The 26,234-nt window shown below is 36.3% G+C and overlaps 1 protein-coding gene across 1 annotated transcript; it reads left to right on the forward strand.

The window, feature by feature from the left end:
• Window positions 1–21,544: 21,544 nt before the first annotated feature.
• Window positions 21,545–23,866, forward strand: LOC141392541 (uncharacterized). The gene has a single exon (XM_073965477.1). It carries the CDS (start codon window positions 21,545–21,547, stop codon window positions 22,889–22,891), a length of 1,347 nt encoding a protein of 448 aa, XP_073821578.1. The 3' UTR covers window positions 22,892–23,866.
• The last annotated feature ends 2,368 nt before the right edge of the window (window positions 23,867–26,234 follow it).

A 26,234-nucleotide genomic window follows, 5' to 3' on the forward strand; every position in this document is an offset into this window, starting at 1 on the left:
CTTATAGGGGATACTTCTGTCTAATGTTATATTTTTCTAAAAATTGCCGCAGGTTGACTTCTAACACCATTGAATGATTAACAAATACGATTTAAAAACAAATAGTAACTCTGATATACTATATTTATTATTTGCATTTTTGTAGGGATCTTATAGACCAACTCTTGTTTCAAATCATCTATTCATTTTGTGATTGGTTGTCTCCCTCCGAGTAACCGTCTTTTTACTTGTGATACATTAGATTGCTTTTTGCATTACTTCTAATAAATTTAAAAACTCTCAAGCTAATAATGATTTAAATATATATTCGATATCGGTAACTCAATGGGTGATTTTTTCCTATTTGGATATTTCCCTTGAGCCTACCCATCTTATATTAGCGACTTCATATATGTACATATTGCTATAATATTGACTTTTATTCAGGTAGATATTTCTAAAACTTATAGTTAGTCTGATATACTATACTTATTATTTACATTGAATATGGGATACCTACCCCATGTGACCACCCGGTTCCGTTTTATTTAGTGGCATTATAGATTTTAAAATGGTGGTGACTCATACATGTGAAAATTCTCAATCTCGCTCCCATTTTTTCATAATAAAGCAAAAATATTAATTTTTGTAGTTTGATCCTATGGGGTTACTTCCCCGCCATTGCCCACTCTCATTTTTTTCATGGCACATTTGATTGGTTTGACCACAGTTTCTCATGAGTTAAAAGGTTTTCAATCTTATAGTGGTTAAAATATATGCTATGTGTATTAGCAGCTTATCCCCTTGACCCCATCCCGCTTATTTTGTAAGATATGACGTGTACTTACTTTCCGCTAAGTATAACAAAATTTGGAGACTATATCTGTTACCATCCTTTAGATATTGGCATACAAAATTAAAATATATGATATTTGTGGCTCAAAAGGGAAAACTGCTCCCCTTGACCCCACCCCGCTTTTTTTGTAAGACATGTCGTGTACTTACTTCCCACATATTGTGACAAAATTTGGAGACTATATCTTTTATCATTCTAGAGATATTCGCGTACAAAATCTAAATTTTTTGGAGGTACCTCCGAATCTGATGCTATATCTCCAGATCAACGCTTAATTTCAAAAATTAATATAGCCTTTATTGTAGTGGCAGAGGCCAACCATGTCCCTACTAGTTGTTTAAATAAAACTTAGCAGCAGTTTCTTTTCTATTTTATTCTTTATTTAATTTATTTTCTGCATCTATGTCCGATGTTGTCTGTAGATTGTATTTAACTGTCCGAGTCTGTTCTCGTTACGTTGTCAGCAGGCTACAATGCCTATGACATGAGTATGAGAGCAAATAACATAATGAGTGAGTGAACGATAATCTAGAAAGTAATAAATTAATGAACAATTGAGTGAGAGATGACTTAGACTCTAAGTCTTAGAGAGTAATACACTATACTACAATATTAATTTCAGGCGATGCAGTAATATACTCTGAAATTTTCAAGAAGATCTGTTCAGCGGTGTTTGGGTCTATAAGGCACAAACAAACAAACGTGCAAACATTTTTTTATTCTATACTAGCTAAACCCAGTGCGCTTCGCTACCCCGACTAAGATAAAATATAGTGGAATGCTATAATTATATTAACTTTTTTTTATATTTTAACGTATATAATATGGGAGATCCCATTCATGGCTGTCATGGAGTTACTATGGTATTTTTGTATGTTTCAGTGGGTAACACTGCTCCTAAAGCCTTATAATCCTACACTATTAATTTCTCTTTATTTCTACAGATTGGATTTAGATTTACCTGACTGAATTAATTTAAGAATAGAACCAGGTTTGAAAACCTTAAGTTTGAGGATAGTTTAAATTTCTTTTATATGTACATGGGACTTATTTTTTCCAGGTCATATACATATTACTATATATTGTGATTTCTTAAATTACTCTTAGGATAACTCCCACTTTTATTTATAATTTTTACTCAAATAATGATTTAGATATATCATAATAAAAATATTCTTAAGAAGTTTCTCAAATATATGATATTTAATAGCTGTAGACTTGGCCTTTTCGTTCCCAACTGTATGTACTTCTGTATATAATTTTGACTTCTACTGACTTCTGAGTTTCTACAAAATTTCATTGAAATTGGACATACGTATCAAAAACATGAAATCGACCGACAATATATATGAGAGTCATATTCCGATATGAACCGATCTCGATATAATTTGGCACATTTCCTTTTAGACCAAATCCCGTCTCACATTCCAAATTTCATTGGAATTTAACATTCATACATAGCGTGTTTGGTGAATCAAATACAGGAGATCGTCCGAAAATATATATGAGAACTATATTCAAATCTTAACAGATTTCGATATAATTTGGCACATTTATTTCTGGAACAAATTCCTTAACACATTCCAAATTTCAGCGAAATTAGTCATATATAGCGTGTTTGGTGCATCAAATACCTCAAATCGGTCGAAAATATATATGGGAGCTATATTAAAATCTGAACCGATTTCGATGTAATTTGGCACATTTATTTCTAGACCAAGTTCTGTAACACATTCCAAATTTCAGCGAAATTGGACATATGTATAAAGCGTGCTTGGTGCATAAACTACAGAAAATCGGCCGAGAATATATATGGGAGCTATATTCAAATCTGAACCGATCTCTATATAAGTTAGCACATTTATTTCTGGAACAAATTCCGTCAGACCCTCCAAATTTCAGCGATATTGAACATATACAGCGTGTTTGGTGCATAAAATGTGGAAAATCGACCGAAAATATATATTGGAGCTATATCCAAATCTGAAGCGTTTTCGATATAATTCGGCACATTTATGCCTAGACCAAATTCCGTTACACATTCCAAATTTCAGCGAAATTGGACGTATATAGCTTGTTTGGTACATCAAATGCGGAAAATCGGCCGAAAATATATTTGGGAGCTATATCCAAATCTGAACCGATTTCGATAAAATTCGGCACATTTATGTCTAGACCAAATTCCGTTACACATTTCAAATTTCAGCGAAATTGGACATATATAGCGTGCTTGGTGCATAAAATACAGGAAATCGGCGAAAATATATATGGGAGCTATATCCAAATCTGAACCGATATCTATATAATTTAGCACGTTTATTTCTAGAACAAATTCCGTCAGACCCTCCAAATTTCAGCGAAATTGGACATATATAGCGTGTTTGGTGCATAAAATAAGGAAATCGGCCGAAAATATATGTGTATGGGAGCTATATCCAAATCTGAATCAATATCAATATAATCTGGCACATTTATTTCTAGAACAAATTCCGTGAGAAATTCAAAATTTCAGCGTAATTGGACATATATAGCGTGTTTGGTGCATAAAATAAAGAAGTCGGCCGAAAATATATGTGTATGGGAGCTATATCCAAATCTGAACCGATTTTGATATAAATTGGCACTTTTATTTCCAGACCAAGTTCCGTCATACATTCCAAATTTCATCGAAATTGGACATAAATAGCATGTTTGGTACATAAAATAAGGAAATCGGCCGAAAATATATGTATGTGGGAGCTATATCCAAATCTGAACCGATTTGAATATAATTTGGTAAATTTATTTCTACATCAAACTCCGTCACGCATACAAAATTTAGAGATTGCATCTGTAACAGTTCTAAAGATATTTGCGTACAAAATCTAAATTTTTTGGAGGTACCTCCGGTTTTGATGCTATATCTCCAGATCAACGCGAAATTTCAAAAAATGATATAGCCTATTTTCATTCCAGGCCATGTAGCAATGTACCCTAAACATTTCAGTAAGATCTGTTCAGCGGTTTTCGAGTCTATAAGGCACAAACAAACAAACAAACAGACAAACAAATTTCAATTTTATGTATATAGACTAGCTGACCCGGTCCGCGTTGCTGGCCCGTTGTTTGGGTTCTCCGTGTAAACTTTAGTTATCTATCCAGTATTGATACACCCATAATTAGGCATCCCTCTAGAAACTTCATAATATAAATCAATGTTTTGACATAAATTCCATATAATGGTATCCCCCAAATTTAAGATATAAAATCTCTTTTATTATACCCTTCACCATAAATCGACAGTTTAAAGCACTTTGGGACCCACATATAATGGTCGGTGCACGTCAATTAACATTGCTATATATTGGATTGTTGGTCTCGGTTGGGGTCGTAAATATTACTGCAGAGAATTGTCAGTATAGGTCCACGTTTTGATATAGCTCCCATAGAACGGCACCGGCTGATTTTCACTATTCTTTAGGATTTAACATCATTATCACACCGAAATGGCTGTAATCTGGTTTTGATATAATTTAAAGAAGAGAGCATAAATATTCGGATCGACCGAAAGACACGCCTTTTTATTTGCGCTCGGTATGCAACAGTTATAGGTGCACGTTTTGATATATCTCCCATAAAACAGTACCTCCCGATTTTCGATAGTTCGGAGATAAAGCCACTGTGGGGGGTCGTAAACAGTCTTGTAGAGGATTTTCAGTATACGTCCTCGTTTTGATATAGCTCCCATAGAACGGTGGCGCCTGATTTTCTCTATTTTTGGTGGATTTAACCTCATTCAGCCCGATCGAACGTAACGACATTTTTCTTCGCGCTCTATATGCAATAGTGGTAAAATACCCCTCAGCGAAATGTATGTTCCTTTGGTATATGTATGGCACAATTTATATAATTCATAAAAAATTTACTTCTATAAACTGTAGAAGTTATTATCGAGATTTTGCTGTATTTAAAAAATGTGTCTTTATCTAGCTATTCCAAGGATTGAAATCAATGCTCATGAAGTTTCACTTCCTAAATTTTGAGATTTTATCCGTAATTGTAATATTTTTTAAAAATCGGACACTATCGCGGTATTCTGATTCTAATGATGATATTGTATTGTATATCATTAACTTTGTCTGATGTCCAATCATTTTCTGGAATTTCGATCTAGTGACATCTCAAGTTATCGGGATTTCACTGTATTCCAAAATGTGGAGCTGATCGCGCTATCCCACTTATTGTTTAGTGTTCAGCGTTTGTAGCGTTTTTAGGCACACTTACAAAATTATGTATATTATCTGAAATAATAAATGTTTGAACATTTTGTGATGACCATTATATTTTACTTCCGCGTAGACCATTCAGGGTCAAGGCGGTAATTACAATAGTATTGTAAACAATACGTTCAAAAATATCATGGACATGAACCTCGGGTCACTACACTTAGCCGTATTAAAATAGCTCACAACCGCGTTATCCCACTTGTTCAAGCTAGTGTTTATATCATTTTTGTGTCACGCTTACTTAAATTATGTATATTAATTGAAATAATACATTTTTGATAACTTTGTGATGACCGCGATTTCAGATTTTATTAAAAACATTGTTGGGGAGGACCACCGGTCTCTACTCTTAGTCGTATAAAAACAGCTTACGACCGTTCTAATTAATTGAAATAATAAATTTTTGAAACTTTTGGGAAGACCGCGATATTTCACTTCCGCGACGACCATTCAGGGTCTAGACAGTAATTACCATAGCATTGCAAACAATTTGTAAACAATATATTAAAAAGTATCTTGAATTTCGCGGTTTTCTTAAAAAATTGTGGGGAGGACCACCGGTCACTACACTTAGCGGGTTAAATAAATAGATTACGACCTATTCTCAGACCTAAAAACTTCACATACAAAATTTTATAAGATTTCCCAATCGATTTTTCGGAATTGCTTTATCGTGACATCTCAAGTTATCGGGATTTTACTGTATTCCAAAATATGGCGTTGACCGCGTTATCCCACACATAGAAGCCAGTGTTATAGCGGTTTTATAGTCACGCTTACTAAAATTTGCTATACTATCTGAAATAGTACATTTTTGAATAATTTAGGATGACCGCGATATTTCACTTCCGCGACGACCATTTAAGAAAATATATAGCCTATTTTCACCACCGGTGTTCCCAGTACATTATCGGAAATTTTCCAAAAAATCTATTCAGCCGTTTTCGAGTCTTTTCGTTTTTGAATAATTTGGAATGACCGCGATATTTCACTTCCGCGACGACCATTCAAGAAAATATATAGCCTATTTTCACCACCGGTGTTCCCTGTACATTATCTGAAATTTTCAAGAAAATCTGTTCAGCCGTTTTTGAGTCTATTCGGAACATACAAACATACAAACATAGTAACATACACACATTGTCTTTTATATATTAGACTAGCTGACCCGGTCCGCGTTGCTGGCCCGTTAATTGGGTTCACCGTGTAAACTTTAGTTATCTATCAAGTATTGATACACCCATAATTAGGCATCCCTCTAGAAACTTCATTATAGAAATCAATGTTTTGACATAAATTCCATATAATGGTATCCCCCAAATTTAAGATATAAAATCTCTTTTATTATACCCTTCACCATAAATCGACAGTTTAAAGCACTTTGTGACCCACATATAATGGTCGGTGCACGTCAATTAACATTGCTATATATTGGATTGTTGGTCTCGGTTGGGGTCGTAATTATTACTGCAAAGAATTGTTGGTATAGGTCCACGTTTTGATATAGCTCCCATAGAACGGTACCGGCTGATTTTCGCTATTTTTGAGGATTTAACATCATTATCACACCGAAATGGCTGAAATCTGGTTTTAATATATTTTAAAGAGGAGAGCATAAATATTCGGATCGACCGAAAGACACGCCTTTTTATTTGCGCTCGGTATGTAACAGTAATAGGTTCACGTTTTGATATAGCTCCCATAAAACAGTACCTCCCGATTGTCGATAGTTCAGAGATATAGCCACTGTTCAGTATACGTCCTCGTTTTGATATAGCCCCCATAGAACGGTGGCGCCTAATTTTCGCTATTTTTGGTGGATTTAACCTCATTCAGCCCGATCGAACGTAACGCCTTTTTTCTTCGCGCTCTATATGCAATAGTGGTAAAATACCCCTCAACGAAATGTATGTTCCTTCGGGATATGTATGGCAACATTTATATAATTCATAAAAAAATTACTTCAAATTGTAGTTGTTATTATCGAGATTTTGCTGTATTTAAAAAAATGTATCTTTACCTAGCTATTCCAAGGACTGAAATCAATGCTCATGAAGTTTCACGATCGCGGTATTCTGATTCCAATGATGATATTGTATTGTATATCAATAACTTTGTCTGATTTCCAATGGATCTTTCTGGAATTTCGATCTTGTGACATCTCAAGTTATCCGGATTTTATTCCAAAATGTGGAGTTGATCGCGCTGTCCCACTTATTGTTTAGTGTTCAGCGTTTATAGCGTTTTTTGGCACGCTTACAAAATTATGTATATTATCTGAAATAATAAATGTTTGCAAATTTTGTGATGACCGCGATATTTCACTTCCGCGAAGACCATTCAGGGTCAAGACAGTAATTACAGTAGTATTGCAAACAATCTGTAAACAAAACGTTCAAAAATATCATGGACTTCAGATTTTTTAAAAAAAATTGAAGGAGCACCTCCTAGTGACCGGAGGTGCTGTATTAAAATAGCTCACGACCGCGCTATCCCACTTGTTCAACCTAGTGTTTATATCATTTTTGTGTCACGCTTTCTAAAATTATGTATATTAATTAAAATAATACATTTTTGAAAACTTTGTGATGACCGCGGTCATTCAGGGAAAACAATCTGTAAACAATACGTTCAAAAATATCAAAGATTTCAGATTTTCTTAAAAACATTGTGGGGGAGGACCACCGGTCACTACTCTTAGCCGTATAAAAACAGCTTACGACAGTTCTAATTATTTGAAATAATACATTTTGAATTTTGGGATGACCGCGATATTTCACTTCCGTGACGACCATTCAGGATCAAGACTGTAAGTACCATAGCATTGCAAACAATTTGTAAACAATATATTAAAACGTATCTTGAATTTTGGGGTTTTTTTAAAAATATGTGGGGAGGACCACCGGTCACTACACTTAGCGGGATAAAAAAAATAGATTACGACCTATTCTCAGACCTAAAAATTCCACATACAAAATTTCATAAGATTTCCCAATCGATTTTTCGGAATTTCTATGTAGTGACATCTCAAGTTATCGGGATTTTACTGTATTCCAAAATATGGCATTGACCGCGTTATCCCACATATTGAAGTCAGTGTTATAGCGGTTTTGTAGACACGCTTACTAAAATTAGGTATATTATCTGAAATAATACATTTTTGAATAATTTGGGATGACCGCGATATTTCACTTCCGCGACGACCATTCAAAAAAATATATAGCCTATTTTCACCACCGGTGTTCCCAGTACATTATCTGAAATTTTCAAGAAAATCTATTCAGCCGTTTTTGAGTCTATTCGGAACATACAAACATACAAACAAACAAACATACTAACATACACACATTGCCTTTTATATATTAGATATTTTATATTTAATAGACTCCACAGTTCTTCGTTTACCCAATATAAGGTGTAACAAATTTCTCATGAAAACTTATCAATTGTATTTTTTTCTATTTCAACCACTTAGCAATATGTTGACTTACGGCGATGACGAACGCATGGATGTGATGCATACCATAAATTCTATTTTTCTTGAATTTAAGGATAAATTTAACAAATTCTTTTAACAAAATTATCCTATATGGACTGGAATAACCTTTAAACAGAAGTTAGGAAGATTTGTGACAATGGTTATTTAATGAAATTATGGCCATTGACTAATGGCAATATTTTATTTATTAGAATAAAATAAACTCCCTAATAACTCAGGCTAATTACATCTTGATAAACATATTTAAAACAATCAATAAGGGAAAACAAGGAAGAAAACATGCCCAAGATAATCTCGGAAGCAGAAAACGCAGAACCAGTTGGTAACATGAAAGACCGTTTTTATACCCTCAGCCTTTATTTTAACAACTTGCTTTCACTGGCCGCATTACGACGGTAAAAGTTTTATCAGGAGCATGTCCATATTTCCTGAGAAAATTTAACGAAAGGTGTATAATAATCCATCATGTGCAGTGGTTAGAGCGCACTATAACTCTCCAACGGATCTGCTGATTTGAACTTATTTGAAGATCGAAGATTAGCCATATCGGTCCACCACTTTAGCTACCCGCCCACCAAAAAATTCAAAAATTTTCACTGAAATGTTGCGCACGATAACTCTCGAAGGCAGTAACCGATTTGGTCCACACCTTATACATCGTAATATTTCTACGAGAAATAGATCTGGTTCGAATATGGACTATGGGTGGAGCGCACGATAAATCTCGAACGGATCAGCCGATTCGTTCCAAAGTTATGCCTTCGTAATATTTTGTCCAAACTTAGTTAAAGTTTTATTTTATACTTTTTTATTTTTTATTTTATATTTTATACTTTATATTTTATATTTAATAGACCCCACAGTTCTTCGTTTACCCAATATAGGGTGTAACAAATTTCTCATGAAAACTTATCAATTGTATTTTTTTTTTTTTCTTTTTCAACCACTTAGTAATATGTTGACTTACAGCGATGACGAACGCATGGAAGTGATGCATACCATAAATTCTATTTTCCCATGTAAGTGAAAATATTATTTTCTATTCATTATGATTTCTTCCACTGCTAACATAAGAAATGCATCTAAGAGGACAAGTTCAATTTATAAAATCACACTTAAATGTTCATAAGAAATATTTGAATTATTGTTGAGACTCACACACACACACACATCTATAACCAATGCATAGTATGGCAATGCGTGGTAAACTGGAATGTGTTGAAAAGTAAAGGAAGTAAGTAAAGCCTGATTTATGTGATGAAAGTGATTGAGCTTGGCCAGCATTCGAGCATATGAGGTATTGAGTGTTAAACCACAATGTTGAGGTTCAAATTGAGGCTCTGTGGGAAAGTGTAAAGCCAAAGCTGCAACTGATACTAATGTTGATGAACTGGTATTTTGCTAAGTGGTTGTGTAGTGGTTGAACTGTGGACTTCTTGCTCGCGAGAGTTATGTTCATAATATGACGTTGAATAAATGTGTATGTATTAACATTTTTCTTGCTTAGAAAGGAATGCGATTTTTATTATATGGCGATATGTGGAAGGAGTAGTTCTTGATGTTGTTATTTCAATATTGGAACATAAAGTAATGAAAAGAATTTTCTTTGAGCTTTGCAAATATTATTTGTACAATTATGGACATTTTTAAATAAATGATATTTGCAAAAATAATTGACAAATAATCCTCGTTTTCATGAATTTTAATGACTTAAAGCAAACCTCTTGATTGAATTAAAATGCGATTCCACTCTTGTTCTGCTTTAACTGAATCTGTCCGTAGAAAATAAATTTAACTCAAGTTGCCTGTACAAAGAAAATGTTTCACAACTCATTGTAAGCATTTTGTGAAACTTTATTGTCTTTGCTCTCCTTCAGAAAAATTAACAGTGCATTGAGGATAATTAAAAGAAAACAAGGACACATCTTCGGGTCATATAATGAAGCTATGAATGAATCTTCATTGCTCAAGTTTACGTATATTTATATGTGAAAAGCAAATGGAAAAAGTCTCATATTGCATTCGTTAATGATGCTGACCTGCAGGTTTTTTTTGTTTGTTTCTTGTTTTCACTGAAATGTTGAGATTCAACTCCTTAACGCATTTACGAACAATAACGAATAGTGAAAAAGATTATACGTTAATGTATGTATGCGTGCGTATACTATACTTTGGAAGATTATATATTTCCGCAAGCTAAGGGAATATAATGATTCAATTGTGAAATTCCCGTACATTTCCGATTATGATCTTATGCTGATTTTGTAAAACCATAAAGAAGTATCAATTAAGAAAGGCGGTAAGCTTGGCATGGCCAAATTTTAATGCCCTACGGCGTGGTGTATCAGAGTAGAGAAATAAATATTCTTGAATTTAAGGATAAATTAAACCAATTATTTTAACAAAATTATCTTATATGGACTGGAATAACCTTAAAACTGAAGTTAGGAGGATTTGTGACAATGGTTATGTGATAAAATTACGGCCATTGACTAATGGCAATTTTTTATTTATTAAAATAAAATAAACTCCCTAATAACTCAGGTTAATTACATCCTGATAAAAATTTAAAACAATCAATAATGGAAAATAAGAAAGAAGATAATCCCGGAAGCAGAAAACGCAGAACCAGTTGGTATCATGAAAGGACGTCAGCCTCAGCCTATGTTGTAACAACTTGCTTTCACTGGCCGCATTACGACGATAAAAGTTTTATCAGGGGCAAATCCATAATTTCTAAGAAAATTAAACGAAAAGTGTACAATAACTCACCATGTGTAGTGGTTGGAACGCACTATAACTCTCCAACGGGTCTGGTGATTCGGTCCAAAATTTGGCCATGGTAATATTTTGTCCGAACTTATTTTAAGTTCGAAGATTAGCCATATCGGTCCAAATTTAGGTACCGGCCCCCCCCCCCCCCCAAAAAAAAATCAAAACTTTTCACTAAAATGGTGCGCACGATAACTCTCGAAGGCAGTAACCGATTTGGTCCACACCTTATAGATCGTAATATTTCTACGAGACATAGATCTGGTTCGAATATACTACAACCCCTATGGCACCATATGCCGTGGCTGAAACGCACGATAACTCTCGAACGGATCAGCCGATTCGGTCCAAAATTATGCATTCGTAATATTTTGTCCAAACTTAGTTAAAGTTCGAAGATTGGCACTACCGATGCGCTCCTGTAATTCACACAGGCTCAGGGTATATATATCTCTGTCGGCAAAGCCTGACACTTTACTTATTTTTACTTTTTATGTTTTTGTTTTATGCGATCAAGTTTACAATATCTATTGAAGGGAACGAATGCCTGCTGCTTATCTACTGCAGTTGGTAAATCGACAAGGACGTGATGAGGTAATAGGGATGGCGGCGATTCTCTGGGAATGTTGCAATATACAAGGCCCACGACGCACAGTGAGATGAGATCAACTAAAAATGGAGATTAATTTTAATATTTAAATATATTTATTTTGTTTTATGCGATCAAGTTTACAATATCTATTGAAGGGAACGAATGCCTGCTGCTTATCTACTGCAGTTGGTAAATCGACAAGGACGTGATGAGGTAATAGGGATGGCGGCGATTCTCTGGGAATGTTGCAATATACAAGGCCCACGACGCACAGTGAGATGAGATCAACTAAAAATGGAGATTAATTTTAATATTTACACCATAATCCATAAAATGGGATACAGTTTAGGTACATATTGAGGACAGAAGAGGTTCTTGAAAGCCTTCGTAAAAAGGTAGCATCATAACTAGAAGTGTTTTTACAGTGTTATATTTAACTTACTTTGGTCCGTTTAGTTCAAATTGGTAACTCATTTTAGTACAGTTGCAGTTGACCAATCGAACTGAAACTTTGCACACTTTTCAGATTTAGATGACAATACATGAATATGGAATCAAAACCAATATTGGTCCATTTTATAATGTTTTAACGGTGTTTTATTTAAATTGCATTTCAAATCTGGTATCTCAATTTTGACACAGTTGCAGTTGACCAATCGGGCTAAAACTTTGCACACTTTTCAGATTTGGATGACAATAAATGAATACGGGCCCAATTTTTCCTACAGCCTCCATATAGCGGTACCACCCGATTTCAGGTATTTTGCGGATTTTATCTTCATTTTTGCCCGAATTAGCTGTCATTTGGCATTTCCAATGATACAGACATTTCTTCACCAAAAATTGTGGACATAGGTCCAGGTTTTGGTATAGCCCCCATATAGCGGTACCACCCGGTTTTAGTATAGCCTTTATGTAACGGTACTATACTATTTCATGCATTTTAAAGTTTTTATCTAAATTTTCGGCCTAAATTGACTTTAATTTTGTTCTCAGTGGTCAAAAAAAATGTGTTTACTAAAAAGTTAAAAATAAAATATAATTTAAAAAAATTAAGTTTCAGTGTTTTATTTAGAAATGCACTTAAAACTAGGAAATAATTTGTCGCTTAGCCTCAATAAATATATTCTTTCTCATTATGGAATCTCTCAAATAAAACGCTTGCATTTAAATTATAAATGGTGGCAAACTTAAACCGATTTCAAGTATTTTAAGGATTTTAGGCCGAATTGGCTGTAACTTCGCATTTGGAGTCCCCAATGGTACAGAAATTTCTTCACCAACAATTGTTGACATAGGTCCAGGATTTCCCCCATATAGTGGTATCACCCGATTTCAAGTGTTTTAAGAATTTTATCTTCATTTTAGTCAGAATTGACTGTAACTTAGCATTTGGAGTTCCCAATGATACAGAAATTTCCCCACTAAAAATTATGGACATAAGTCCAGGTTTTGGTGTAGCCTTTATATAATTGTACTACACGATTTCAGGCATTTTAAAGTTATTATCTAAATTTTGGTGGCAAATTAATTTATAAATTATTTCATTGCTTAATTTTGAAATTTTTAGTCATACTTTTTTTTTAAATTTTAGAGTAGAAGTTAGAATGTAAGCGGAATTATACATTTAAGAAGGCCTAAGTGCCAACCAATGCCGAAGTATCCACAAAATTCTCCTAATTTCATAAAATTATTTAAAAACGAAATTATGCCCGAAATTATGTAAGTAGCAGTTAGGAGAAGTTTTAAATTGTAAAAATATTTGTTTAGAAAATCGCACAATTTTTTCAAAAATATTTTCGTTTTTCAGAAAGTATTTAAATATTTGTACACACTTTTTTATCTTATTTTATCTTATTAAATTGTGAACACATTTTTGTAAAAAATCGCCCGATTTTTTTTTTTTATTATTTTCGACTTTTTATCTTTTTAAATTTGAAAATATTTTTACAAGAACTTTTTATTTTCTTAAACAGTAATAATATTTTTGTAAAAAATTGCGAATATTTTTACAAAAACCTTTTATCTTCTTAAATTGTGTAAATATTTTTGTAAAAAATCGCGCGATTTTTATACCCTCAGCATTTATGCTAACGAGGGTATATACACTTTCATACGGGCAAAATGTGCCTCATCGAAATAATGGTTTTAGACCCCAAGTATGTTTGGACGAAATGTGTTTCAGACAATTTGGAGTCGATTTAGCAATGTCCGTCCGTCTGTCTGTCTGTCTGTCTGTCCGTCTGTCTGGCTGGCTGGTGCGCACGATAACTCTTGAACGGATGAACCGATTTGTTCCAAAATTTGGCTTTCGCAATATTTTTTCCAAACTTAGCTTAAGTTCGAAGATGGGTTATATGGGTCCACTCCTTCCGGTACCTCCCCCACAAAATGTTGGAAATGTTCGGAAAATTTGTGCGCACGATAACTCTTGAAGGGAGTAACCGATTTGGTTCAAAGTTTGCACATTGTAAAATCTCTACCAGAATTAGATGATGTTCCAACAGGGACTTTATCGGTCCACCCATTCGGGTATCTCCCACACAAAATTTTGAACAAGTTCAGTTTAGACCAGCTCCGGAATCGCTTCAATCTTTGTCGTAGCATCTTCTATTCACTGCCCTTCATACGACGGTACAAGTTTCATAAGGGGCAAGTCCATACTTCCTGAGTAAATAGCCTGAATGGTGCAAAAAAACCCCTATGACACCGTGTGTAGTGGTTGGAGTGCAAGATAACTGTAGAACGGATCTGCCGATTCGATCCAAAATTTGGCCTTCGTAATATTTTTTCCAAACTTATTTTAAGTTCGAAGACAAGCCATATCGGTGCACTCCTTCAGGTACCTCCCCCACAAAAGCTCAAAAATGTTCGAAAAATTGGGCGCACGATTACTCCTACCAGATAAGGATTAAGTTCGAATATGGAGTATATTTGTCCACACCTTCGGGTACCTCCCACATAAAATTTCGGTTAAGTTCACTTTAAGACCTGCTCTCGAATCACTTTGATTTCTGTTGAAGCTACTTGCATTCGCTGCGTCAATTACTACGGTAAAGGTTTTTTCAGGTGCAAGTCCATACTTCTTGAGAAAACAGCACGAAAGGTGTAAAAAACACCTATGACCATATGAAGTGGGTGGAGAGCACGATTACTCTCGAATTGATCATTCGATTTGGTCCAAAATTTGACCTTCTATCCTCTTTCTTAATGGACTATGTTGGTCCATTCCTTTAAGTACCTCCTACGCAACACTTTTGACATTTAATATCAATCCAGGGTTTTGAAAAGACGCTAAATACATTCGAACTGTCCGTAGATGAACGCTTCAATCCACATATGCTGAGGGTATATCTCTGTCGGCAAAGCCGACTGATACTTTTTTACTTGTTTTTAAATATTTTTGCCTGCGGCGCTTTTCTTTTTTCAGAAAGTATTTAAATATTTTTACAAAAATTTTTATCTTCTTAAATAAATATTTTTGTAAAAAATCGCGATATTTTTTTTCAAAATTATTTTCGCCTGCGGCGCTTTTCGTTTTTCAGAAAGAATTTCAATATCTTCATAAAAACTTTTTATCTTCTAAAATTGTGAAAATATTTTTGTAAAAAATCGCGCGATTTTTTCAAAAATATTTTCGACCGCGGCGCTTTTAGTTTTTCAGAAAGGATTTGAATATTTTTATGAAAACTTTGTATCTTCTAAAATTGTGAAAATATTTTTGTAAAAAATCGTGCGATTTTTTCAAAAGTATTTGAATATTTTACAAAATTTTTTTATCTTCCTAAATTTTGAAAATATTTTTGTAAAAAATCGCTCGATTTTTTTTAAAAATATTTTCGGCTGCGGCGCTTTTCGTTTTTCAGAAAGTATTTGAATATTTTTATGAAAACTTTTTATCTTCTAAAATTGTGAAAATATTTTTGTAAAAAATCGCGCGATTTCTTCAAAAATATTTTCGCCTGCGCGCTTTTTGCTTTTCAGAAAGTATTTGAATATTTTTACAAAAACTTTTTACCTTCCTAAATTTTGAAAATATTTTTCCACAATGTGGAAAAGGGTATTATAAGTTTGTTTTGGTAAAAATTCATGTAACACCGCGAAATATTCGTCGGAGACCCCCAATGTGGTATACCAATCTTCATTGCTCGACGAGATAAAGCGATTTTGAGATGTGTGTCTGTCCGTCCGTCCGTCCGCCCAATTATTATGGACCGATCGTCACGAAAAATTGTATGGAGGTCGGGTTCAGATCAGAATAGATCCCTATTCTTATTGGTGATGATCGTGAAATATTTAGCGGGTGAAATGGACCAAAAACATAATATTTATCCAATTTTCTAGCGGCTCTGTAGGTCTTAATAATAGTCCGATCAACGCGTAATTTTAAATAAGGTAAGAGTATATCACAAAGGAGAAGCTTGCAATTTGAGATCGCGATCGGATAATATTTAGAGGGTTAAATGGACCAAAACTTTTGTGTGAAAATTTGTAATATACAGCTTATATCTTAATTCCTGGAAGTGACATTCCGGACAAGTGAGATATACTTGAAAGTGGAACGCTTGACCTTTCAATTGATGCCAATTATGTTGGTGTGCATGATAAGATAACAGAGTTACAGCCTAATATATTCCGTTATTTGTTTGTAGTGTAATAATAAACTCGCTAGAAGTCGCAATTATAGATCAATAGTCACGAAATTTTGCACCGGGTAAGAGTATAGGTCGAAAAAGATGCCTACAATTTTGAATGATGATCTGATATTCTTTAGCGGGCGAAACGGATCATCACTTTTGTATGAAAAATATAAAAATTGTATTTTTGATCGATATTTTAATTCCTTGAGGACATATGTTTATATTTCGCAAAGTAGCCCACATATGGAAAAAAACTACTGACCTTTGCTCTGATGTAAATTGCAATAGGGTGTTTGCTAGATAACGGGACTACTGCCTAATATATAATGGGTTCTGTGTAAAGAACCACATTTTTATCCCATGCTACATATTGTCTCTCCAAAAGTTTATGCAACACCACGAAATATTCGTCCTAGACCCCTTATTTGCTATGTCAAAATTCATATCTCGACGAGATAAAGCGATTTAGCGATGTGTGTATGGACCGATTGTAACGAATTTTTTAATGAGGTTGGGTTCGGGCCAGAATAGAAATGATTAGTTTTTGGTGATGATCGTGAAATGTTCAGGGGATGAAATGGACCAAAAACAAAATTTTAATCAATTTTGTAGCGGCTCTGTAGGTCAAAATAATAACCCGCAAAATTTTAAACAAATTTTGAGTTTATGATGAAGAAGAAGCGTACAAACCAACGTGAAGATCAGATAATACTTAGCGGGTTAAATGGACTGAAAGTTTTGTGTGAAATTGATAAAAATTTCAATAACGTAGCGGTTAAACAACGGTGGTAGTAGTACTACATAAGTGGGTTTCATTACATTTTAGTTTGTGTGAACTAAATTTTCCTTTCCTGCTACAAAAATGTCTTTGTCATGCTAGATAACTTGTTGGTTTTGGCCATAAGTATTATACATTACATCTCTGATATTTGATAATTAAATTTTCACAATCATTGAAAAAAAGTTCCGTGGAGAGCGATTGTCCAGGGATAGTGGTATAGGGTATCCCATGGTCGGCTCCGTCCGGCTATAGACTTTTCTTACTTGTTTTTCTTAATTTTGTCTTATATTTTTCTTTTAAAATAAATAATGATTTTTTGTAAAAATGTTGGTGTCCCGGATTTAATGTTATATTTCTATGATGTAGAAAAAATTGCCCGGAGTCGGAGTCTAGTTTTTTTCGACTCAGACTCCGACTCCAGCAAAATTGCACGACTTCGACTCCGAAACCATGATTTAAGCTAATGTTAAATTTTTGGAATGTTTCACCTTAATAAAACGAAATACAGTTTAGGTACACGCCGAATATTTTGTACCCTCCACCTTAAATTTTTCGAACTAAATTATAATAATTAGTCTTCTTCCCACTTTACTATATAAAGTGGATATATTTTATAATAGCGGATACTATAAACAACTAAATTAGGCACGATAATGTATCTAAAAATGTCTTAAATCATGTGGAACTTAAATATTAGTTCTACATAAAAGTGTGGCTCAATGTTGACAATTTTTGTCAAATTGCAGATATAGGTGAACTCCTCAGAACACCTTAAATCGGGAGATTATATTATTTGGGAGTTATACAAAAACCAAAACATGGAGCTATGTTGAGAATTTTTGTTGGAGAAGTATTGTTTCGAGGAGTAACAAATGGAATGGTAAACCTAAAAATAGATAACGGTTTACATTTTATTTATTGTTGTCTTATTAGGACGAAGGACATTATTTATGGAAGTTTTTAATAATTTGGTCCTTACGTCATGTTAGCTCGAATAATTCAAATGACTTACATTTCAGTTTTATCCTTTAAACAATTTTCCAATTTTATATCTTTTAACAGAAAATTAATATCGTGTTGCAATTCTTGCGTCCTCATGTATTTCTCTTGTTTTCAAGTTGTCTTTGTTTCATCCATTGTTTTCTTCTTGTATGCGTTTAAGCCACCATAACGATGTCAGTTGTGTAAATCGACTACCGTTGTTTTTCTTCCATTAGTTGCAATTTGACCTCTTGTTATTCCTTGCAATGGCTCAGCAGTGTGTGTGGGTACACGTGACCTGTACTATCTTGTCGTGAAATGCATACATCTGGTGACCCACACATTTACCAAACTACGTTTAATGGCGAGTGTATTGAAAACCGAGGCTAGCATGTGACAACACATGAACATCAAGACACTGCCTGCCCTCCATGGACTTTGCAATGCACAAAGAAGTTATGCTAAAGGGTCAGGTAATTTATTAAATTTATGAGAAGGACAGATGCAAAGGGTGCGAATAAGTATGCAAGGAAGAGGACAAGCATACTTTAAAGCAGATCAAAAAGTTTGGGAGTTACACCTTTTGGTAGTTATGATGTCCATCAGTCAAATAGGAGTTTTTAGAGCTTCTGAGCCATTATATCAGGAAATATGGAGTTGCGTTACTAAATCATATCTTCGAGTATCTTCGATTAAAATTTTAAACCTATTTCAGAGCTATCTCTAAACAGAATTTAGCCGATAATGCTGAATTTTTGTGAGGAAAGCACGCTAAGGCTTTGTCCTTGGCACCTGATGTATAATGAAGAAAAATATTACGATTTGTAAAGTTTCTGTCAAATCAAATACTCATTTCTTAAGTTCTCATGCTCGTCAATCAGTTGAGCTCCCAGCAACCATTTGGAAATTTTCTGACCGAGGTGCCTGAAGGATTTGTCCGATATGACCTTCTTGGAACTTATTGTAAAATCGAAAAATCTTACGATTTATAACGTTTCGAGCAAATCGGATATTCAATTCGTAGTTATCGTTGGTATCAGCCATTTAAGGACCACATTCGGTAGAAGTCTTCTCTAGACAACAGCAGAAGACCTCTTGAGTATTTTATAGACAACAGATATTCTCTTGATGTTTTTCATAGACAGCAGAAAATATGTTGAAGACTTCCATATACCACAGAAAAACTTTAGATGTCTTCTAAAGAAAAAGGAGACAGAAGCTATATTGATTTCTTCTACAGACGACAGAAGACCTTCTGGAGTGTTCTTGATGTCTCCTATAGACAGCATAAGACTTTTTGGGGTCTTCCATAGGCAACAGAAGACCTCTTGAGGTTTTCTATAAGCTGCAAAAGGTTTCTTGAGGTCTTCTGTAGACAACAGGAGACCTCTTGAGGTCTTCTATGGACAGCAGAAGACCCCTCGGAGTCTTCTATAGACAGCAGATAGAAAACAGAAGACCTCTTGAGGTCTATTATAAACAACAGGAAACTTGTTGAGGTCTTCTATAGGCGAGGGAAAACCTTTAGAGGTCTCTCATAGACAAAACAAGACCTCTTGGGGTCGTTGCAGACAACAGAAGATATGCTGAGGTTTTCTATAAACAACAGAAGATCTCTTGCGGTCTTCTATAGACAGAAGAAGACTTCAAAAGGCTTTTTATACAACAAAGGGCAACTTGAGGTCTTCCCCAGACAACAGAAGACCTCTTGGGGTCTTCTATAGACAACAGGAGACCTTTTGAGGTCTTCTATAGACAGTAGAAGACCTCTTGAGGTCTCCTGTAGACAGCAGGAGACTTCTTGGGGTCTTCTATAGACAACAGGAGATCTCTTGAGGTCTTCTGTGGACAGCAGAAGAGCTCTCTATAGACAGCAGGAACCCTCTTGAGGTCTTCTACCGGCAACAGAAGACTTCTTGGGGTCATCTATAGACAACAGGAAACCACTTGAGGTCTTCTATGGACAGCAGAAGACCCCTTGAGTCTTCTATAGACAGCAGAAGACCTCTTGGGTCTTCCGTCGACAAAAGAAGACCTCTTGAGGTCTATTATGAACGACAGGAAACTTCTTGAGGTCTTCTATAGACGAGAGAAAAACTTTAGAGGCCTCTCATAGACAAAACAAGACCTCTTGACGTCATTGCAGACAACAGAAGATATGCTGAGGCCTTCTATAAACAACAGAAGACCTCTTGCGGTCTTCTATAGACAGAAGAAGACTTTAAAAGGTTTTTTAGACAACAAAGGGCAACCTGATGTCTTCCACAGACAACAGAAGACCTCTTGGGGTCTTCTATAGACAACAGGAGACCTTTTGAGGTGTTCTGTAGACGGTAGAAGACCTCTTCAGGTCTTCTATAGACAGCAGAACACACCTAGAGGTCTTCTGTAGACAGCAGAAGACCTATTTAGGTCTCCTGTAGACAACATAAGACCTCTTGGGGTCTTCCATAGAAAACAGAGGATCACTTGAGGTCTTCCACAGACAACATAAAGCTTCTTGCGGTCTTCAGATAACAGAACACCTATCCGCAAGGGTATCCTCAGGAGAGGATAACGGGAGTAACGACCCCGCGGACCCTAGTTTTGGCAGGTGTGGAGAGCGTACCAAAATGGTGCAAGTGCTCTGAGAAGCCCTGTGTCGGGGCGAGTGAATACCGCCCACAATTATGTATTCCGCCATAAGGGAACGCCTCAAGAGAGGTTAGGAAAGGAGGTGACGACTCCGTGGTTATCCCCAGTCAAACCCTATACATGGAAGAAAGTGAAATCCTGCCGAAAGGCATCAAGATCAAGCCAGCACGATCTTGATTATGGCATTACTGGACTAGGATTTGGAATTGATGAACCCTGGGCTGACGGCTGTGGTATTCTGGAACCTGAGTATGTCGGGGTGGAACCTTACAGAAATGGCTTTCAGGCTAATGCCACAGCTGCCTCCGTCCCGTTAAAACCTGGCAAGTCTCAAAGTACGTTCAATGCTCGTCCCATTAAGTTGGCAGTGTAGGTTCGGATGTACATTCCCGATTAACACGGATCTGGCTCTGAACGGGAGATCTCATGAGGGTCTTCCGTCAACCCTCGCATGGACCTAGAAATAGGGACCCATGGGATCTTAACGTGACTGCACATTTTGCGAGCGGAGATAGCGGCTTTGAGTTGGGACCACGAAACCTAAAATGAACGAAGAAAACCAAGAAACCAAAAGAACGAACATAGAGGTTGAAGAAACCCCACTGGGAAGATGCTCGGGTCCACGAGTTGAAAATATGGGAGGTTTAGATTCCCCATTAGGAAGAACTTCGGTAATTGTGATGGCGACATCTAACAATGCAGGTGAAGGCATTCCTAAAAATAAATTTTCTGGAAGCGAAAATCTGAAGAGGCTCGGAAGAAAAATAGCCCAGTTGGATGATTTCGTTAAATCGAAAAATAACATCCACAAGGATATTCAGTCCATGATGAGAGAGATACAGGCGATATATTTAAAAGTAGCTGACGATCTGAACAAAGAAGCTGACATACGTAAAATGGGTCAGGTAGACAATAAGCAGACCCAAACAGAAGCATGGATTAAACCAAAACAACCAAGTACGCCAACAACACCTGCGTTGAAAAGAGGTCCAAAAACTCAGAGCCCTAAAGAGAATAAGACAAAAAAGAAGAAAGAAGTCCCACCGAAAACTAATGAGCAGGAAATAAAAACAGCGGAAGAAGTGACCAATGAGAACGTGGGAAGATCTGACACCATACATAAGGCAGCTGATTGGAATAAAGTCCAACCAAGGTCAAGAAAGAAAAGGAAGTCCAATAAACCAGATGCATTAATAATAAAAACATGTGGAGATTCCTCATATTCAGACATTCTGAAGCAAGTGAAGAGTGAAGCAAAGCTGGCTGTCCTAGGTCAAAATGTGAAAGCAATTAGGAAGACAGAGAAGGGTGAGCTATTGTTGGAGCTAAATAAACCAGCACACCAGAACACAAATGAGTTTAGGGAAGCCATTGAAAATGTGTTAGGCCCAGCTGCTGAAGTGCGTGCCTTAACCCAGGAAGTACCGATAGAAATTAAAGATATAGATGGCGTGTCTACTAAAGAGGATATTCTACAAGCTATTAGCGGCATTTCGGACGAGTTCAAAGAATTTCAACCACATGCAATAAAGTCTTTAAGAAAGGCCTACAGAGGTACACAAACTGCTACAGTTTTCTTAAGCTCCCCGCTTGCTAATATTCTTTTAGAGAAAAGAATAGTACGGATTGGATGGGCGGACTGTCGAATACGTGAAAAGTTGATACCAAGAAGGTGTTATAAATGCCTAGAATTTGGACACACGGCAGCTAGATGTAAAAACCTGAACGACAATTCAGGTCGCTGCATTTGCTGTGGAGAAGCTGGTCACAGGGTTGCTACTTGTAAAAACCCTCCGAAGTGCATGCTATGTAAGGATCCATTAGACCGTAGTCACATCACTGGATCGACTGTGTGCCCGAGATACAAGGAAGCTCTACGCCAACTTAGATGATCTCTATGAAATTATTACAAATTAATTTAAATCATTGTGAAGATGCTCAAGATTTATTAAAACAGACAGTTCGAGAACAAGAGGTGGATGTAGCAATTATTAGCGAGCCATACAAGAACATCAGCTCACCAAATTGGTTATGTGATACGTCTGGCACATCCTCGATCTGGTCTATACACAGACCAGCACAAAATGTTTTGAATTCTGAACCCGGATTTGTACGCGCTACTGTCGCCGGATTAACAATCTACAGCAGTTACATACCCCCGAGATATGATATTGAAGTGTATAAAAGTATTATTACCAATCTAGCAAATGATGCTGCATCCAGAAGGCCAATCTTGATAGCAGGCGACTTTAATGCTTGGGCTACAGAATGGGGCTGTCCAAGAACAAACGAAAGGGGTCGAATACTATTGGAATCGTTTGCTCAACTAGACGTAGAGCTTTTAAACACTGGTAGTAATCCAACATTCAGCAGAAATGGCGCTAGTTCCATAATCGACATCGCGTTTGTCAGTACAAACAATTATACCCAATTTAACTGGCAAGTCAGTGACATATTCACCTATAGTGATCATAATGCAATACTCATTACCCAAAATGAGACCACAACATCAAGAAGATCGGTTCGAACGCCTGAAATATCTGGTTGGAAAAGAGGCTCGTTTGATAAAGATATATTCACCACATGTATGGAAGGTACAGATGTACAAGGAACTCCCGAAAATATGGCAGAAGAGCTCATTCTTCGGGCAACACAAGCATGCAATGCATCGATGCAAAAAAGGAAGCGAGGAGTCAACAAAGCCCCAGTACATTGGTGGAACGCTGAAATAGCCGACCTACGCAAAGAGTGCCTTCGTGCTAGAAGACGTTTTGTAAGAACTCGTGATAGAGAAGACAATGAAGTTCATAGACAAGATCTCAAGATGAAGAAGAAAGCCCTTAAAAAAGCCATACAAAGAAGCAAAAGAGCATGTTTTCTCGCTATTTGCGATGATTTAGAAAACCAGCCGTTTGGACTAGCGTACAAAATTGTAACTAAGAAATTGAAATGCTTCGGCTCAAGCACTCCTACGGATGCTAGCACACTAAATAACATTGTGAACCACCTCTTTCCTCACCAAGCGGCAACATCATGGGAAACATGGGACCCTGGTGGCCATTTTGTTTACCCCCGGGTTACACCAGCGGAGATAAATCGTGCAGTCTCGAAATTCGATGACTCTAAAGCGCCTGGCCTAGATGGAATTTCCAACTATGTCCTAAAGGAGATTGTGGAATGCTGTGGTGAACAGATGCTCAGAATGCTTAACGCATGTTTGGAATATGGATCTTTTCCATCGATATGGAAGAGGCAAAGGTTAGTGCTACTGCCTAAAAAAGGCAAGCCTCTGGAAAACCCCTCATCATACCGCCCACTATGTATGATCGATACATGCGGAAAACTCCTTGAGAGTATTATCCGCGATAGACTCGAAGAGTGCATCGAGCGCGCAGAAGGTTTATCAGAAAGTCAATTTGGCTTCAGAAAAAAGAGATCTACGATTGATGCTATAAAAATGGTAACCGACATCGCAAAGGTAGCAGTACATGGTCAAAGCTGGAAAAAAGGGACGAAAGAATATTGTGTGGTTATAACACTAGATGTTAAAAATGCTTTCAACACAGCTAATTGGGAGAATATTTTAAACGCTCTTCGACGGTTAAATGTCCCGGCATACCTTGTTGCTATACTCCAGGACTACTTCCGCAACAGAATCCTGATGTATGAGACTGAAGAAGGTATGAAGGAGTACAAAATAACAGGAGGAGTACCACAAGGTTCTGTTCTTGGACCGCTGCTATGGAATGTAATGTACGATGGTGTTCTAAGGCTACAACTTCCAGAGAAAGCTAATATCATTGGGTTTGCGGACGATATTGCGTTAGTTGTAGTTGCAAAAACAATCGAAGAGGCAAGAACAGTCTCAGAAGTCAGCATACATTTGGTTAAATCATGGCTGTTTTCACAGGGCCTGGCATTAGCCGATCAAAAAACGGAAGCTGTCTTAATCACAAGTCGTAGAGTTGTAGAAAGAATAAATATTAAAATTGGAGACTGTATAATCACAACAGCGGAAAGCCTTAAATATCTAGGCGTTATGATAGACAATCGCCTGTCTTTTAAGAATCATTTAGATTACGTAAAGGAAAAAGCTGAAAAAACATGTAGAGCGCTGTGTCGTATTATGCCAAACACAAGGGGACCTGGATACCTAAGAAGAAAAATACTAGCAGGAGTTATAAAAAATATTATTCTCTATGCAGCACCAATATGGGCACAATCCATGAAGTACGCAACGTACTATGCAAAGATTGGTTCAGTTTATAGACTAGCAGCACTACGGGTATGCTGCGCATATAGGACTGTGTCTGACGATGCAGCCTATGTTATCACTGGTATGATACCTATTGATGTCTTAGCAAGAGAAGCTGAATTATTATTCAATTTACGGAATTCGCAGGAAACCGATATAAATCCCGACGTCGCAAGAAGACGTAGCACTATCGAATGGCAAAGCAAGTGGTCAGCTTCAACAAAAGGAAGATGGACGTATTCGCTAATACGAAATGTGGAGACTTGGTCAAATAGGCGACATGGAGATCTCAACTTCTATCTCACCCAATTTCTCTCCGGACATGGTTGTTTCAGGTCCTATTTATACCGTTTTGGACTTGACTGCTCCCCTGATTGTCCCTGCTGCGTGGAACATGTAGAAGACCCACACCACGTTTTCTTTTTGTGCCCGCGATTCAGAGAAGAGAGGACAAATTTAGAGCGGCAAGTTGGTAGTGAAATATGTGTAGAAAACATAATCGAAATTATGATGGTGTCTTTAAGCAATTGGGAGTATGTATGTGAGTACGTAAAGACAATAATATTGGAATTACGGAGGCAAGACGATATTCGAAGAAGAATAACAAATAGCAGTGTTCTATAGAACATTCCCCCCTGCGACGAAATGTATGTACGGCGGTACCGCAGGGATGGTGGATCAGAGTAAAGGGGTTATTTTAGCGTGTTAAAGTCTCGCACACCTGGCGAAACCATAAACCAGGTAGCCAAGTCTTTCGATGATTTTTTCCCCGACCAAAAAAAATAACAGAACACCTCTTCAGGTTTCCTATAGAGGTATTCTATAGACAACAGAATACCTCTTGCGGTCTTCAATAGACAGAAGATTTCGTCAAGAAGTTTTCTTTAGACATCAAAGGGTAACATGAGGTCTTCCACAGACAATATCAGACTTTTTTTAGTGTCTTCCATAGACAACAGGAGACCTTTTGAGGTCTTCTA

The sequence above is a fragment of the Musca autumnalis genome, unplaced genomic scaffold, assembly GCF_047663935.1.
Source record: "Musca autumnalis isolate F117 unplaced genomic scaffold, ASM4766393v1 scaffold_2, whole genome shotgun sequence".
NCBI classification, from domain to species: domain Eukaryota; kingdom Metazoa; phylum Arthropoda; class Insecta; order Diptera; family Muscidae; genus Musca; species Musca autumnalis.